The sequence below is a fragment of the Cyrtonyx montezumae genome, unplaced genomic scaffold (assembly GCF_038088225.1).
Source record: "Cyrtonyx montezumae isolate F1298 unplaced genomic scaffold, pur_monq_1.0 scaffold_3, whole genome shotgun sequence".
NCBI lineage: Eukaryota > Metazoa > Chordata > Aves > Galliformes > Odontophoridae > Cyrtonyx > Cyrtonyx montezumae.
The window spans coordinates 51037176-51053029 of NW_027072034.1; the positions used below are offsets into that span (position 1 = coordinate 51037176).

The 15854-nt window shown below is 37.2% G+C and overlaps 1 protein-coding gene across 10 annotated transcripts in view; it reads right to left on the bottom strand.

Moving 5' to 3' along the window:
• DMD (dystrophin) overlaps positions 1-15854 on the bottom strand; it is a 961436-nt gene that overhangs the window by 841316 nt on the left and 104266 nt on the right. For all 10 annotated transcript variants that reach the window (XM_065741536.1, XM_065741534.1, XM_065741531.1 and 7 more), the window contains exon 2: positions 10093-10154. In XM_065741536.1, the coding sequence (XP_065597608.1) occupies positions 10093-10154 (62 nt within the window). The remainder of the gene's footprint in view (positions 1-10092; positions 10155-15854) is intronic.

Here is a 15854-nt window from a genome sequence, read left to right on the forward strand (position 1 = left end):
GGTAGTTCACCACAGATGAACACAAACAATTCAGAGCATACACTCTGTCCAACACTTTTATATTCTGGAGATATCCAAATCATTTAACATTTCACAATGCAAATGTATTCTCTGTACCTGGTTTAAACAGCATTTGTCCTCAAAAAAAAATAATAAAACAACAACAACAACAAATAGAAATGCTTTGGACTAGATGATCTCTAGATGATCTAATGATGTTTAACAAGGTCAAGTGCAAGGTGTTATTTCTGGACTGAGGCAATCCTAGATACAAGCGAAGACTGGGAGAAGAAATCATTGAGAGAAGCCCTGCAGATTAGAAAATCTGGACACAAGACAACAGTGTGCTATTGCAGCCTGGAATGCCAGTGGTGCCCTGGGCTACATCAGAATAGGGGTGGGCAGCAGGAAGAGAGAGAAAATTGTCCCCTGACCCTGTGGGTACTCCCCATTTGGAGTAGTGTATCTAGGTCTGAAGCACCCCTAAGGGAAGAATGTGGAGCTGTTGGAGTGGGTCCAAAGGTGGGCCACAAAGAGCATCAGAGGACAACGTCCCTCTTGTGATGAATTGTTAAGAGTTGTGATTGTTTAGCTTAGAGGAGGATCCAGGGATACATCACTGCAGCTTTCCAGTACTTGAAGGATCTCACAAGCAGGAGTGCACTGACATTGTACATAGCTGCTAGGTGATAAGGGGGAATGGTTTTGACTAAAAGAGGGGAGATTTAGGTTAGATGTGAGGCTGGAATTCTTTACCCAGAGGGCAGTGAGGCCCTGGCACAGCTGCCCAGAGAAGCTGTGCTGCCCCATCCCTGGAGGCACTCAAGGCCAGGTTGGATGGGGCCCTGGGCAGACTCAGCTGGTGTGGGACAGCCCTGTCCACGGCAGGGGTTGGTGCTGGGTGAGCTTTGAGGTCCCTCCAACCTAAGCCATTCTATGATTTGCAATTACCAGTAGTCCCTTCAAATCCCTACAATTCCACGTGTTTCAGTAATACAGAATAGACACGATAGGCCTTTAGTGCACTTTTCCAGGACACGTTACAGAAAGGTTACAGAAAGAAGCCCAGACTTTCAAAATAGTATATAACTCAAGGGTAATGTTGGTTATGCAGAGCTGAAAACAAAGTTAAGCGCTAGTAATCTTCAACAAGCATTCTGGTTATTTGTCACACTATAGAGGAGGAAGGGCATTTGGCTCCCACTTGAGTAAACTTCTCTTTCTCCTAACATTCAATGTAAGTAGCATTTTAAAAGGCTGGCAACAGAGAACGAGACAGAATAGACTTAATTAGGTATTTAGGACAGATGAATATCAAGCTTGGTGTCTTACTAATAGCAAATAATACTAATGGAAAGGTTTTTATGGATTTATTACAGGCATGATGCAATTTTCAATGCACAATTTTCTGAAAGTTTTCTAGGGGAAAAAATAAGCTGAAGCTGGAGGTAATAAATGGCTCCTTAAGTAATCTTAGGTAATGGATTAAGCTTCTATCTACCATATGCACTTTTAATACATGGAAATTAAAGATTTGATTATAGTTTTGCCACAGAGGCAACTTCAGGATTTAAATGACACTCCATCTTTTATTTGCACTGGAATCAGTGCTCTAGATTAATAAGAGGTGGATATATAAATCTATGCTGAATTTCTCTTACATGTGATAACTCTTTGCTCATTGACATTCATATTCAAAATTGTGATCCTCTGAAGAATGGAGCACATCTCTGCTTTTGGCAAAATTCAGCATAACACTACAGACCCAATTCAGGAAATGAAATTGAAACACAAAACCAGAAGCTTTTAAAGAAAACCATAGCGTGAATTCACAGTAAAATTACAGCAATATATTCTTCTTCATGACTTGGTAAATGAAACATTCCTCAATTTTTTCTTTATCACTTAAAAGAGTAAGATTTCTTTTTTTCCTTTTTTCTTCAATTGGGAACAAATAAGTAAGCCTTATCTGCATTTGGTTAAAAAAAAGTTCAAATTCCTCCTGTCTTTTCTAATTTCACCTTCACAAAAGAACAGTATCAGACAACATAAGAAGTCAGTCTGATTTTTGTCTTTTCACTGAAAAAAAACCAAAACCCTGTTAAAGCCTGGATGAATTACACAGATTGAGAATACATTCACATCGTAGTGTCAGGTACTGGTTTAACATACTGTATAAATACTGAGCTAGATGTAAATACTTTTGGCTGGGAATGACTGCAGGCTAATCAGTGGCAACGTGGACCTCAACTAAGTTTTATTTACTCTGTTTTTATTATAGACTTTTTGTGTATGAAGTAAATGCTGTATAAATTGCTAGAGCACCACAGCTATGTGAATTAGCTTTTCTGGAATTACCAGAATGATATTGAAGTTTATCCTGCACAGGTTGATACTCTAGTTTGACAACAATTCTAGAAACTGAAACGTTATACTCCCCACCCAACCTTACTGAATACTTCTATTATATGCAAGTTAGGTATCTGCTCTAAGTTTCTTTTAGTAATGCATTTGCAACTACTGTTCTGTTTTTAGGAAATACAGTATATCAGTAGATACAAGCGAAGCTTCAACACACCAGTCTAAACACCTAAGCAGATGATTTAATTTTAATTTTCGTACTGTTCACAAACCCATCTAAGCAGCCTTATAATGACTAATATGTTAATTGCTGAAATGGTACTTTGGACAGGATTAATCATGAACATTTTCAACCTATGCCTTTTGTGAATCATTGCCAAGCCCCTTTCATCCAGCTTTTTTTTCCTGGTTATTAGCTGTAGTCCAAAAGTGTGGCTCAAGAGATGAAGCTCATCTGATGTAGTTTTAAGCAGATTAGTCACAGTGGCTAGTATATTTTCACAGAAGTTACAAATGAAATTAATGTCATCTTCCCTACTTCACCAATCTACTTCCCTCCCCACAACATGGAGTTCACTTTGTCATTATGTGCCTTTCCTTATTTGTTTTAATTCAATCTCATTTTGAGTAATTGCACAAAATTTTATGAACAAAAGCAGTAGTGCAAATTTCTCTACCAGATGTCAATTACAGTGAAGTTCAGTCTCTCTATAGCTCAAATATTTGACATAATTCCTCAAAAGGTCAGTAAACATTTCATTTGTGCCAGTATTATATTATAGGATACGCAGAAGGCATTTAAGCTATAATCTCAAGAAATCATTAAAATGAATGGGAATCTTGAATAACTTTAGGTTGCACATGAACTGAAAATAAAGGGAAGAAGCAAGACTGACATCTCACGGTATACCATATAGACCACATACAACCGCTGGGTAATTGCGAGATTGACTGCTACGTGGTCTGACTAACATTGTGACAGTCTCCTTCTGGGTTCCCATTCTCCCTGGGTATACCATATTGCCGTTATTTAAAGAAAGGAATAAGCAATAAAATGTATTTTGTTCTGCTGAGAATTAGTTATTCTACTAGCCACTCACATCTTAAATTAGGCATTCAATCTTACCTCCTTTGACACAGCTTCTCCCTTTACAGTATTTCTTCACACAATTACTACACTAACAGAAATCTAATTCCACAGTCACCACATAAAACTGCCCCCTTCCTTGTTCTCCATATGATTATAAAAAGCTGCAATTTTTCATAGCTTCAGTTTTTCCATTAAAAGAGCAACTTATTGAACGGTCTAGTTTTTCCATGATGCTGAGTAATGAAATACTGAGCATCTTTAACTTCATTTCATATTCTGCTTTGCTTAGAAACAGCAAGAAGAAAAAAAAACGTGGAAGGAGGTGATTGTCCCCCTGTACTCACCCCTGGTGAGTTCATACCTTGAGAACTGTGTTCAAGTTTGGGTCCTTCACTACAAGAAGGGCACTGAGCCTCTGGATCATGTCCAGAGAAGGACAGCAAAGGTGGTGAGGGGTCGGGAACACAGGTCTTACAGGGAGCAGCTGAGGGAACTGGGTTTTCCAGCCTGGAGAAGAGGAGGCTTATGGGAAACCTTATAGCTCTCTACAGCTGCCCTGAAAAGAGGTTGCAGTGAGAAGGGGGTCAGCCTCTTCTCCTGTGTAACTAGTGAAAGGACTAGCAGGAATGGCCTCAATTTGAGCAAGGGGAGGTTCAGACTGTATATTAAGAAAAATTTTGTTTCCAAAATAATGATGACGTACTAGAACAGGCTGCCCAAGGAGATGGTTGAACCACCATCCCTGGAGGTGTTCAAGAAACATTTAGATGTTGTACTGAGGGACACTGCATAGTGTGGGAATATTTGTAGTAGGTAGAGGGTTGGACTAGATGATCAGAGTGGTTTGGGTTGGAAGCAATATTTAAGACTGTCGAGTTCCAACCTCTCTGCTACAGACAAGGACACCCCCACTAGACCAGGTTGTTTGAAGTCCTATCCAGCCTGGCTTCAAATTTAATTCAAGGAGGGGGTATCCACAGCCTTTCTGGACAACCTGTTCTAGGGTCTCACTACCCTCTAGTAAAGAATTTCTTCCCAATGTCTAGTCTAAATTGACCCCCATCCATTTTAAATCCATTTCCTCATGTCCTGTCACAACCGATTTAGATTAGACCTGAGGAAGCATTTCTTTTCTGAAAGAGTGGTCAGGCACTGGAATGGCCTGCCTAGGGAGGTGGTTGAGGCACCATCCCTAGCGCTGTTCAAGAAGCATTTAGATGAGGTGCTAAAGGACTTAATTTAGTAGTTGGGTAGAGATAGTGATAGGAGGATGGTTGGACTAGATGATCTTATAGGTCCTTTCCAACCTTATGTACTTATGAACTTATGAACCTGCCAAAAATCCCTCCTCAGCTTTCCTGTAGGCCCCTTCAGGTACTGGTAGGCCACTATAAAGATCCCCTGAAGCATTCCCTTCTCCAAGTTGAAGAGCCCCAACTTTCTCAGCCTGTCCTTTTAGGGGAGGTGCTCCAGCCCTCTTATCATCTTCGTGGCCTTCCTCTGGAGCTGCTCCAGCAGCTCCATGTCCTTCTTGCGTTGGGGGCCCCAGAACCAGATACTCCAGGTTGCACCTCATGACAGCAGAGTAAAGGGGCAAAATCACCTTTGACCTGCGAGGTCATGGAGGACTTATTACAACCTTGGTGATGCTATGACTCTATGAAGTACAGAAACAATGAAAATAAATAAATAAATAACCCACTTCCCTCCCCTTCCAAATCATCCTTTTTTTTTTTTTTTAACTGTTGCTGATCATTGAATATCAGTTATTCCAGTATCTGCAGCAAAAATATACTCTTGTATTTATTGTCTTCTTTGATTAAGCAGTGGAATTTTCTAAACTTTTGTAGTAGAAACGTGGATAACCTGGTTTAGACCTCTGAATTTACAAGTAATTTAGTGGTCATTTGATTTTTGATACTGCAGATCAAAACACATTCACAAATTAGCACTCCTTTATGATACTCACTTGTATGTTAAACTGTGGAATGTAAGCTTGAAAGCATCATCTGTAAAAAGGTATAACAAAATTCAAGCTGCCAAAACTGATCTTGTTTAGGCGATTCTCTCATCTGTACTGAAAATAGATACTTGTACTGCTGACATTAAAATTGTCAGCACTTTGAGACATCTTTTCCATAATGAGGGTACAAAATAAATTGCCAGCATTTGATTATAGAGACAGCAATTTTCTTTTCTTGTGTCCTTTTTTTCCTGTGTGAGTGTGCGCACATGCTGGAATTTTCAGATTTGGATTTAAAATTAACTGACATTAACAATCTCTTTTCTACATGTAAGTAGTAAAATATTTGTCTTCATAAACGTTTTCTATTTTGAAGCCTATTATGCAATGAGAACAAAAAAATATTTAACTGATGAGGCCTGAAATTCATATAAAATATGGTAGATGCATTTTTAAAGTAACTGTTGTGGAAGTTTCAGAGTTTCAGCACACAACTGCTGCATTTGAAATATCATGACATTTTAGCATTCTCCCAAAATACAGTTAGAATTCTGTTTCATTTACATTATCAGAAGTTTTAGAAGTTTGAAATGAGAGCTAAAGATATCATATTCAGCAGTAGACATGTATTTTATGAGATCTCTAATTATAGTTCCATTATTAAAAACTAGGTTACAATATGTTCCTGTGCTATCATTATGTACACCCTGCAGAACCTCATTATTTTATAAATAAGTTTCTTTTGAGGACAAAGAAAATCTGTTACTGAATAAAGTATTAAATTAATATGATCCACATGCTTAAATTTGCTTTGACTTTCAAGGTACTGCATGTCATTTAGACAGTAAATCAAGAAGATATCACTAAGAAAATAATACACATTTTGTACAATTAGAACAAGGAAAACACAAAGATCTCTTGGACTACATTCGCCAGTTCTCCTATACTTGTCAACTACAAAGTGTCTTGTCTCACAAACATTAACAGCCAACTTCTGGCCTATCCTTCTGAAACAACAATGACTTGCCTATTTAGATGATTCACACACTGTAATCTTTAAAGCTCAGAATTTATGCATAATCTACTTTTTGGTTAGTAAAAATTGTATGAATTAGAGAAAACCTTTTTTGAGAAGGTTTTAGAGACCTGCAACTACAATTTTCCCATTTGTCAATTTAAAGCACTCAATTCAACAAGCAAACAGAAGTGTTAAAAGAGAGGTGCTTTCACCCACAGCATTTGTAATCTTCGAGACAGGTCTAGGTATGCTTTCCTGTACTTCAGGGGCTGGCTCAGATTAGATATTAGGAAAAAAATATTCTGTAAAAGAGTGGTCAGCTGCTGGAATGGGCTGTCCAGGGAGCCAACTGAGTCACTGCTCCTGGAGGTGTTCAACATTTACATATTGTACTGAAGGATACAGTTTAGTGGAGAAATATTGATGGCAGGAAGATGGTTGGACTAGATGATCTTGGAGGTCTTTTCCAACCATGGTGATTTTATGATCGCTTGGTAGAACTTTAGCAGGTTGTTAAAGTCTGCACATCACAGGCAGAAAACAGCCATGATGTTTTGAGATTTTGTTATGAATCTCTCATGTTACAGACTTGATTCCTTAACTTAGAGTTCACTGCTGAACTCAGAGCCTCTGAGTTTAAAGTATTTACACTAGCTCCAACTGCAGTGACACTAGACGCATTGCCAGAAAAAGAACTACTACCCCCCCTTTGGGTCTATGACTTGAATAAATAGATTTTTTTTTTGGTTAGCATACATGTGGGTTCTTAGGATATGCTAATTATTATATTATAAAAATATTTTCAATAATTTACTATTCCTCATATTAAAAGCATTATTTACATTTACTTTACCAGGTAGTCACGTGAACGCAGCTTATAAATGTGAATATTTTCAAAGCTTATTATAAGAGTAGTAGCACTGACAGTCTATAGACACTGAATTTCCAGGAAAGGAATACAATTTGTGGAGTAGTTCAGCACAAACCCAATACAAATAAAAATCTAGAACATTCACAAAATTTTTAGTTTTACTCCAGAAATAGAGTTTTTTGTTTGTTTGTTTTTTGGGGGGGATGTGAATTACATTAAAACAATTCGACTCAAATATTTATATAGTTGATTGACAGCTGTGATTTCACCACTCACAGATAACAGAGATGTGCAACGTAACATTTTCCTGTGTACTGAATTCAGAACCCTTATGTCAATTTTCTTCAGACAGCACCTCTACAACCACACGGAAGTGAGTGCAAACCAATTCTACTTTTACAAAGCTAACAATGATGAGAAATCATTATCAGGGAGTAGCCTATAACCTGAAATCAATTCCCCAGAAAAAAAAAACAGGGATAAATTTGAATCACTGTAAACAGGACATGAGAGAAAGGGGTTATGAACTGTAGGATTTCTCATGAAGATGAGACTTCGATGTTTCAAAGACCACCATTCCCAAGACATATTGGTCACTAGAAGAGTCAGAAATACAATAATAGAAATACAAAACACTGCACAGCTATTGTCCATGACCACATACATTACAGAAGAATAGAATCAGAGACTTGTCTACTTTTGTCCTGAAAATCCTAGCTAGAAATAAAAGTTATGTGGTACATGCTTGCACTGAGGAGCAAACCATATTTTCTGCATGTATACCACTTAGGCAGCCAGCAGTTATTAAGCTTTCCAGACTAACTATTCTGAAACTTTTCTGGTGTTCCACACAACAATGTTTTAGGATGAGAGTGATTTGTCCAAGATTTAAAGATCAAGGTGGTGTGTTTGTTGTTTTTTTTCCTCCACAGTCTGATTGTTGGCATAAAAAGACCCTCTCCAAAACATAGCTGATGCATGAGGCAGAGTAAAACTCTAATTGGACTGTTTAGGAGGTTTTCTTTACAGTCCAAATAAAGCATTTCTCAGAGATGCTGATTAACTCATGTTCAAATACAGGCATAAATACTATTTATAGAATTGAAGTGAGAGGTAGCTAAAATACCATTTATGTACACTCCACTGAATTAGAATTAGAGAAAATACATATGGATCATTCAGATGACTGGGTCTAACAACACCTGCCCATAGTTCAAAATTTCACCACAATTCTTGTTGCCGATTTTGGACTTGCTCTATTTTTCCTCAATAATTACAGGCTTTGATACTTCATAAAACAACAGTTTCTGAGCCAGCACTGCTCTAAGAAAATCGTACTTTCTTCAGGTATAGAAGCAACAGTTATTCACAGTGTTCTGCGATCATTCCCGTGATTGTAACAAAGCCTAACAGGCAATAAATTTCAAGCTAGCCCCAGAAACAGTCATCTAATCTAACCTATTTCTTTGTATGTAGAAGACAGATCTCAGTACATTATTCAAGCTCAAGTCTCACTCTTGCCAAGTAAAATAAAATAATTACACCTTACACCCTCTGTCAAGCACTTCCATTATCCCAGTCTAATAATTTTTTCCCTTTTTCAATAGCGTTATGTTGGTGACTCATTCTGTTTGTGATTCAACACATTTTTCAGAGCTTTTCTCTGCTTTACTATTGCCAGCCCAGTTACTCCTCTTTTTGTATGCGCACATTTAACATCTGTCCTAAATACAGTACTTAACATTTTTTTCATAATTCACTGATCAATGTGAGACCATTTCTTCAAGGCTGAATTCCTGATTCTTTCCTCCAAACTGCCGGACATCTGCGCTCAGCTGTCTAAATCACTTCAGTCACTGTCAGGAAAAGCTCCAAACCATGGAAAAATTACGTGGGGCTCCTTGTTTTACTGCACCACTGCTGAGTATGTTTTTCAAAATCATAGTGGTTATATTCAAATTACCTTTACTCTCATTTTTAATGAGAAGAATCAGGTAGGACCTAATAAAAACCGGACTAAACAAAAATACACCACAGTTGCTAATTCACTATTCTCTATTGCCAATTATTACCTAGCAGATAAAATTACAGATTATGAGGTTGATTTATTTTATTGCTGGAAAATATAATTTGGTAATTATCTGCCAGAAACAAACAAACAAAAAAATCATAATCAAATAATAGCTCCATCTCAGTTTTTACTGGGCATTAAAGATAGAACTATTATATACTGCCAAGGTGAGAGGGAGCTTCTTCAATAAATTAGTTTTTTTCTTCCCTCCCTTCCCCCAGATCTTTACCATTCTCTAAGAGTTCACAAAGATAAATACTTCAAAACAATATAATAGACTTTGATCATTTGCTGACTTGATTACGTCTTATCTTTGACCTTGCTGCTTTCCAACTCATCTCGTTTTTGTTTTTTTTTAAATTTGCATTTGCAGCTAGAGGCAAGAAGAGACAGGCCCAACAGAAGCAACTCCTCAGTACTTCAGGAACATAACAACAGAGACCAACAAAAAGTTATATATCCACATAACTAGTCTGAGGTTTAAGAAATTCAATGCAGAGAGTCGTTGAGAAGACAATACCTTCCTGCATTTTAATTCCTATGGAAATAATGGGGAATAAATCTTGAATATTTTTCTAAATATATCAGTCAGCTGTATTCAGCAATACCTGAAAATTATCATTAATATCTTGAAAAAATAAGCCACAGTGAAGGAATATTTTTAAAAATAAATACATATGAAACATTTTGATTTATAAATAATAATAATAACAAATACCTTAGCAAACTGCGCATTTATCCATTTTGTGAATGTTTTCTTTTGAACATCTTCCCGTTCATCTGTCAGAGACAAGTAAAGAATATATTAGAATGATTCAGGAAAATACTACAATATTATTGATAAAAGCCACAAGCTACTTAAAATAATTTAACCTTACTCAGAGCACCTGTTTGCGTGTATTCTGTTCCTTAGAATTATATACTTCTAAAAGCCTACAGGTCCCTTAATAATCACTTTTTCTGAGGTCTATATCCCTGGCTCGTACCATCCATTCCGTAGTGTCTTTTTTTTCTCGAGAGAGAATATGCTGCAGTTAGGAGCCAACGCTGCTTATAAACCAAAACGGGGGAGGATTTTGGTTAAATGTTAGAAGGAAATTCTTTCCCCAGAGGGCAGTTATGCCCTGGCACAGCTGCACAGAGAAGCTGTGGTGCCCCATCCCTGGAAAGGCTCAAGGCCAGATTGGAGGGAGCCCTGGCAGGCTGAGCTGGTGGGGGGCAGTCCTGACCACAGCAGGGAGTTGGGTGGGTCTTAATGTTCCTTCAATCCAAGCTATTTGAATAGGATATCTAGAATTGTAATAACACACAGTGAATGCAGGAACAGGAAACTGTTCTTCACTTAACAAAAACTACTTAAAATAGCAAGTTCCTATGCGCGTATTCAGATTTCTTTGTAAAGTGGAGCCTTCTGGATCACAATGACAGGTCCATAGTGTTAGCCACTGCCAACCCTTATTTATTCATTTATTTTTAAATAGGTTATTTACCCATTTTGATTTGTTAAAGATTTTCTCACACATTTGTTCAGCCATGCATGAAGTTTCTTCTTAATTCTTTTATTTGAAAAAAAAAAAAACACCTTAGAAAGAGATTCTATTGGTATCTAAACCATGAACACAGATGCAGAATGGAACTGGACACACAGACACAATTCAGATGTATTTTACATAAAGAAAGAATAATGCTGTAATCATAGAGCCTATTAAGCAATTGCTCAGAAACATCTATTAGACAACATTTGTGGAAGAACATAAAAAGGCAGACTTCTTTGGATGACAATGTCAAAACAAACTATAAGTAAAAGGCATGATGTAAAAAAAGGCAGCATAATGCTTATACTAAAACAAAGCTCACTCAGACATATCTGTCTTTTGGTTTACAGTAACATTCTCTACACTTCTTAAATAAAAAGGGATATTCAACTCCCATATGAGATGTTCAGCAATTAATAACATTAATGGATTCAGATGAATTTGAAAGACTGGTATGGATGAACTACATGAGAAATGCACAGCATTAATAATGCACTTTGCTTTCCCTCCTTCCGCTCCTTCAAGGAGACAAGTCAAGACAAATACATCTTTTGTTCTTAAAAATTCACTTCAATAGCAGACCTGAAAACATTATTGGAAAAGACACTTATTTTCGCAACAACTCAATATATTTATGAGAAAAATATTACTGCTGCTATCTCATTATGAAAGTCTCCATATCAAATAGAGTAGATTCTAATTGCTATCAGAGGTTCAGGAGGAAAAAGATTTACAACGCTATAACACTACTAGAAATATTCATAAACATTGGGCATTATTTACATTATGTCACTAATATTTGAGTATTGACTACTGTCATGGTTTTATGATTTTTTTGTTACCAGTATTCCACAACGTGTAGTGCATTGGGAGTTAAAGAGTTAATGCTCCAGCTCTGTGGATCATTGATAGCTCTGGGTACAACTGCCTCAGAAGAGAAGAACTACATTCCCCAGAGGACTTAGTGTTGCTTTGCATTTTTTCATTTTCCGCTCAGAGGGAAAGATAAAAACTGTTTGTGTGTCATGAGACACAGGCTCTTCCATTTCAGATCAATCCAGCAGTGGGTGCTCGCTGCCATCTCGCCCTCTGTGTTTAGCATAAGGCCTTCAGTTTTTTGGACACTCCCTCGCTCATTTTATTTGATTTATTAGCTTCAATTCCGATTGTATTATATTATATTGTGTTATTTTGCATTCCGATTCCTTAATTAGTAAATTAGTTTTCCTCCTCAGATCATTGCCACTGTTTTGTTTTTAAGCCTATCTCTCCCTTTTCCTTCTTCCCTTTTCCTCTTCCCTGGGGGTGTGGGCCCCCCGCCCCAATCATCATGGAGCCAGGCCAAACCAGCCCATAAATCGTTAACAACTACAATGAATTTTCTAGAGTGCTATTGCTATCCACCCCTAATGCTGCTTGCTTCATCAGAAAGCAACAAAACATGAAGGAGTTCCAATGCTTTCAGTAATTAATAATGCTAAAGCTGTTTATTTATTTTTTCTTGCAGACATCTCTTCAAGTAAAGTGTTTATAATACAGGTTTTGACTTCTTCCAGACACCTGTAGGAACTCATTGGCAGAGAAGATGGGAGAAAGATGCATTTTACTGGTGAAATGTACATATTCAATCTGATGCTGCAAACAAACTTCAACAACTTCATATAAAGTTTTACATATAAATAGCTATTTCTGTTTAATAATCTCTAATAGAAACACCAAATGAGATCATAGAATGAGGTAAAAGAAAACTGTGTGGAATTAAGAGTGAAAAAGAGGCAAAAAAAAAAACAAACGCTACAGGCCTTCCTGTCACCAGACTTTCTCTTCCACCCCAGGCTACTGTACAGCATATTCAGTAACATTGTGAGTTATTTTTTAAAATCACTTTTCCAAGAGAATCTCTGCCAGAGACTGAACTCCTGAGCAATTAATACACGTTCACTGAGCTAATAAAGAAGACTCTCCTGAGGAAAAAGAGAGAAAAACCTCAAAATTAGAACATTTGAAACTTTGAAAGAGTTCAGGCAATTCTCTGGTACCTTAGCAAACACAAATCTCCTCCATCGCTGGTATTTCCACATGGAGGTAGTTTCAACCTATGGATGCTTGCACTGACAAGTTCATATAACACACTAATCTGATAGCAACAGCCTCCTAATCTAAAAAAAAAAAATAATAATAATCTAAGTGTCCTGCATGATTTCCACACAATAAGCAAGATGTTGTTTCCTCCCCTCCAGAACAAACAAGTTCTTCTAACACAGATTAAGGGATGGAATACTAGTGGAAGCTAAACAAAATTTGTATGGGTGCGGCACAGTGCCAAGAGCACTCAGCTGCTAATTTCAAATCATGTTTCTTTGTGATCCTTCAGCAACCACCCAACGGATGCCCTTGCAGGTGTTTTTTACTTTGAGGCAATCGGAATAATTGAAAGGCCAGGCAGATAATTCTTTCAGCTGCCTGACAATGATATACTATATTTCCTTCTTTTATTTCAAGGTGGAAGAATTACAGAATAGCATACTGTCTTTCTTCAGGTGAGCCTGAATTTTAAACATTGCTTAGATCCTGAATACTCTAACTGCAGTAACCCTGCTATCATTCACCACAGCAAAAATGCATTTTCCTCAAAATGCAGAGCCTTGACTGGAAGGCAATGGATTTACCTTCTTTGAGGTGCTGGAACAGATCCAAAGAAGGGCAGCAAGGCTTGTGAAAGGCCTGAAAAATATGCCCTATGAGGAGAGAATGTTCGGTCTGGGGAAGAGGAGGTTGAGGGGAGACCTTATTGCTCTCTTCAAATACCTGAAAGGTGATTGCAATGAGAGTGGGGTTGGTCTCTTCTCAAAGGTGACAGGGCAAGGAGAAATGGTCTCAAGCTGTACCAGGGGAGGTTCAAGTTGGATATAAAGAAAAGCTTCTTTACAGAAAGGGTTGTTAAGCACTGGAATATGCTCCCCAGGGATGTGGTCAAGACACCATCCCTGAATGTGTTTAAAAACCATCAGGATATGGTGCTCAGGGACATGATTCAGTGGTGGGTTGTTAAGAGTTAGGGTAGTATGGTTTGTTTGTGGTTGGACTTGATGCAGATCTTGAAGGTCTTATCCAACTGGAGCAATCTATGATTCTATGATTCTTTTCTGTATGTTATTATTTAAGATATCAAATACACTGAGATCTATAGAAGGCCCTCTGTAATGTCAGAAAAAAAAAGATACTGACCTACGAGAATTATGTTTTTCATGTGCTACAGCATCTTCTACCTCTGCACAGAACTTTTTTTTTTTTTAAACTAGAATACATTTCCAAATGGATATTACAGATCTGATGCATTTCTGGTAGTACGAGCGTCCTGATTTGTAACTGTGACTACAAACCTTTTGAAATAGCTAACTGCACATTTGACTTTAAAAGTATTATTCCAAGCAAGAGTTCGCAGAAAATTATGACTAGGAAAGAAAGCACAGTATTAATAGAGCTAATCATCTCACAAAGGCCATTTCTAAGATTTAATCAGGTGACAATGCTAATACAGACAAGTGGTACAGTGAAGAATGCTTAGCAACTCACAATCAGGATTCAACAGAACAAAAAGCTATTATTAATGGCCAGTGGATACCAGACAACTCTCTTAGTTACTTAATAAAGTATTTCATGTTTGCAACCCACTGTTCAAATGAAATTTCCTTTTATTTTCAACCAAAAAAGAAAGCATTATGCTGTCATTCCTTGCTCTTTACAAAACAATCTCACCTCAAATACCACCTAATATATTAAGAGAAAAACAGCAAAAGGAAAAATAATAACTTAGTACACAACAAAGACTATTCATAAAGCAAACAGCAGTACTAATACAAAACCTACAGCTTTTAATAATACGGGCTGACAATTACTGAGATGATTATGTACAGACTAAATTGACAACGTGTGTGAATATATATATATAATAAAAATTGAATCATTTATAGAAGTTACATGAACTATTTTCCCATGAAAACCCTGGAGATTTTTTTTTATTTTTTATTTTTGCTATTATTGGAGAATCTTCAGTCTCTCTTACTCTTTGAGATACTGAATAAATAGCACTTCCAACAGAATGGCTGAGGCTGGAAGGCACCTCTGGAGGCTGTCTGGTCCAACCTCCTGATCAGGCACAGCCACTTGGAGCAGGCTGCCCCAGGCTACTTGAATCAGTTTTCAAGTATCACCACGGATGGAGCCTCTCCTATTACATATTACAGCATCAAGGCCTTGTCTTTCCTACCATCTGTATTCTGCCTTTCACAGATGCAGATGGGTGGTTCTGATGCAAGCAGCTTAGAAATCGCTCCTGAAAAATAGGAACAACCCATTTGTACAACACACTTTTCAAAGTTAGAAGACTTTGAAGGAAAGTGAGCTGTCACCTCAGAAATATGGAAAATGAGCTGTATTCTATATCAGATTTATAATTTTAGCTCTATATTTCAAAATAAAATTTTAAATCTGATAAACAAAGAATCATTTTCTTCAATGTAATGATAAAGAGATTGTATAAAATGAATGGAATATTTAAATAACTGCAGAGACAGTGAAAGGATTCCAGCTTTTGCACAAAAGATTTCATGCTGTCTTCAGCAAGTAGCTCCATCACAGGTTGGAAAACAAATAGGGAAAGAGGAGACATTCTCTTAATCATCATTGCTTTGAGCTGTGTTAATAATCAAGTAATTATGTTTGACTACCAGGAACAATCAGTAAGAAGAAAAGAATATGGGAAATGGAAAAGAATTTTTCCCATATAAGAGCTGAAAACTGTTAAACAATGGTATTAAGGCAGGTGACAGATCCTTCATTAGTGGCAACTGCACGTTCATCTGAACACTACTCTTTAGAAAGTAAAACCACCAAAATTAATATTTTATTTTCTAGCAGCCAAACAATGCAGATTTAGAGAAGT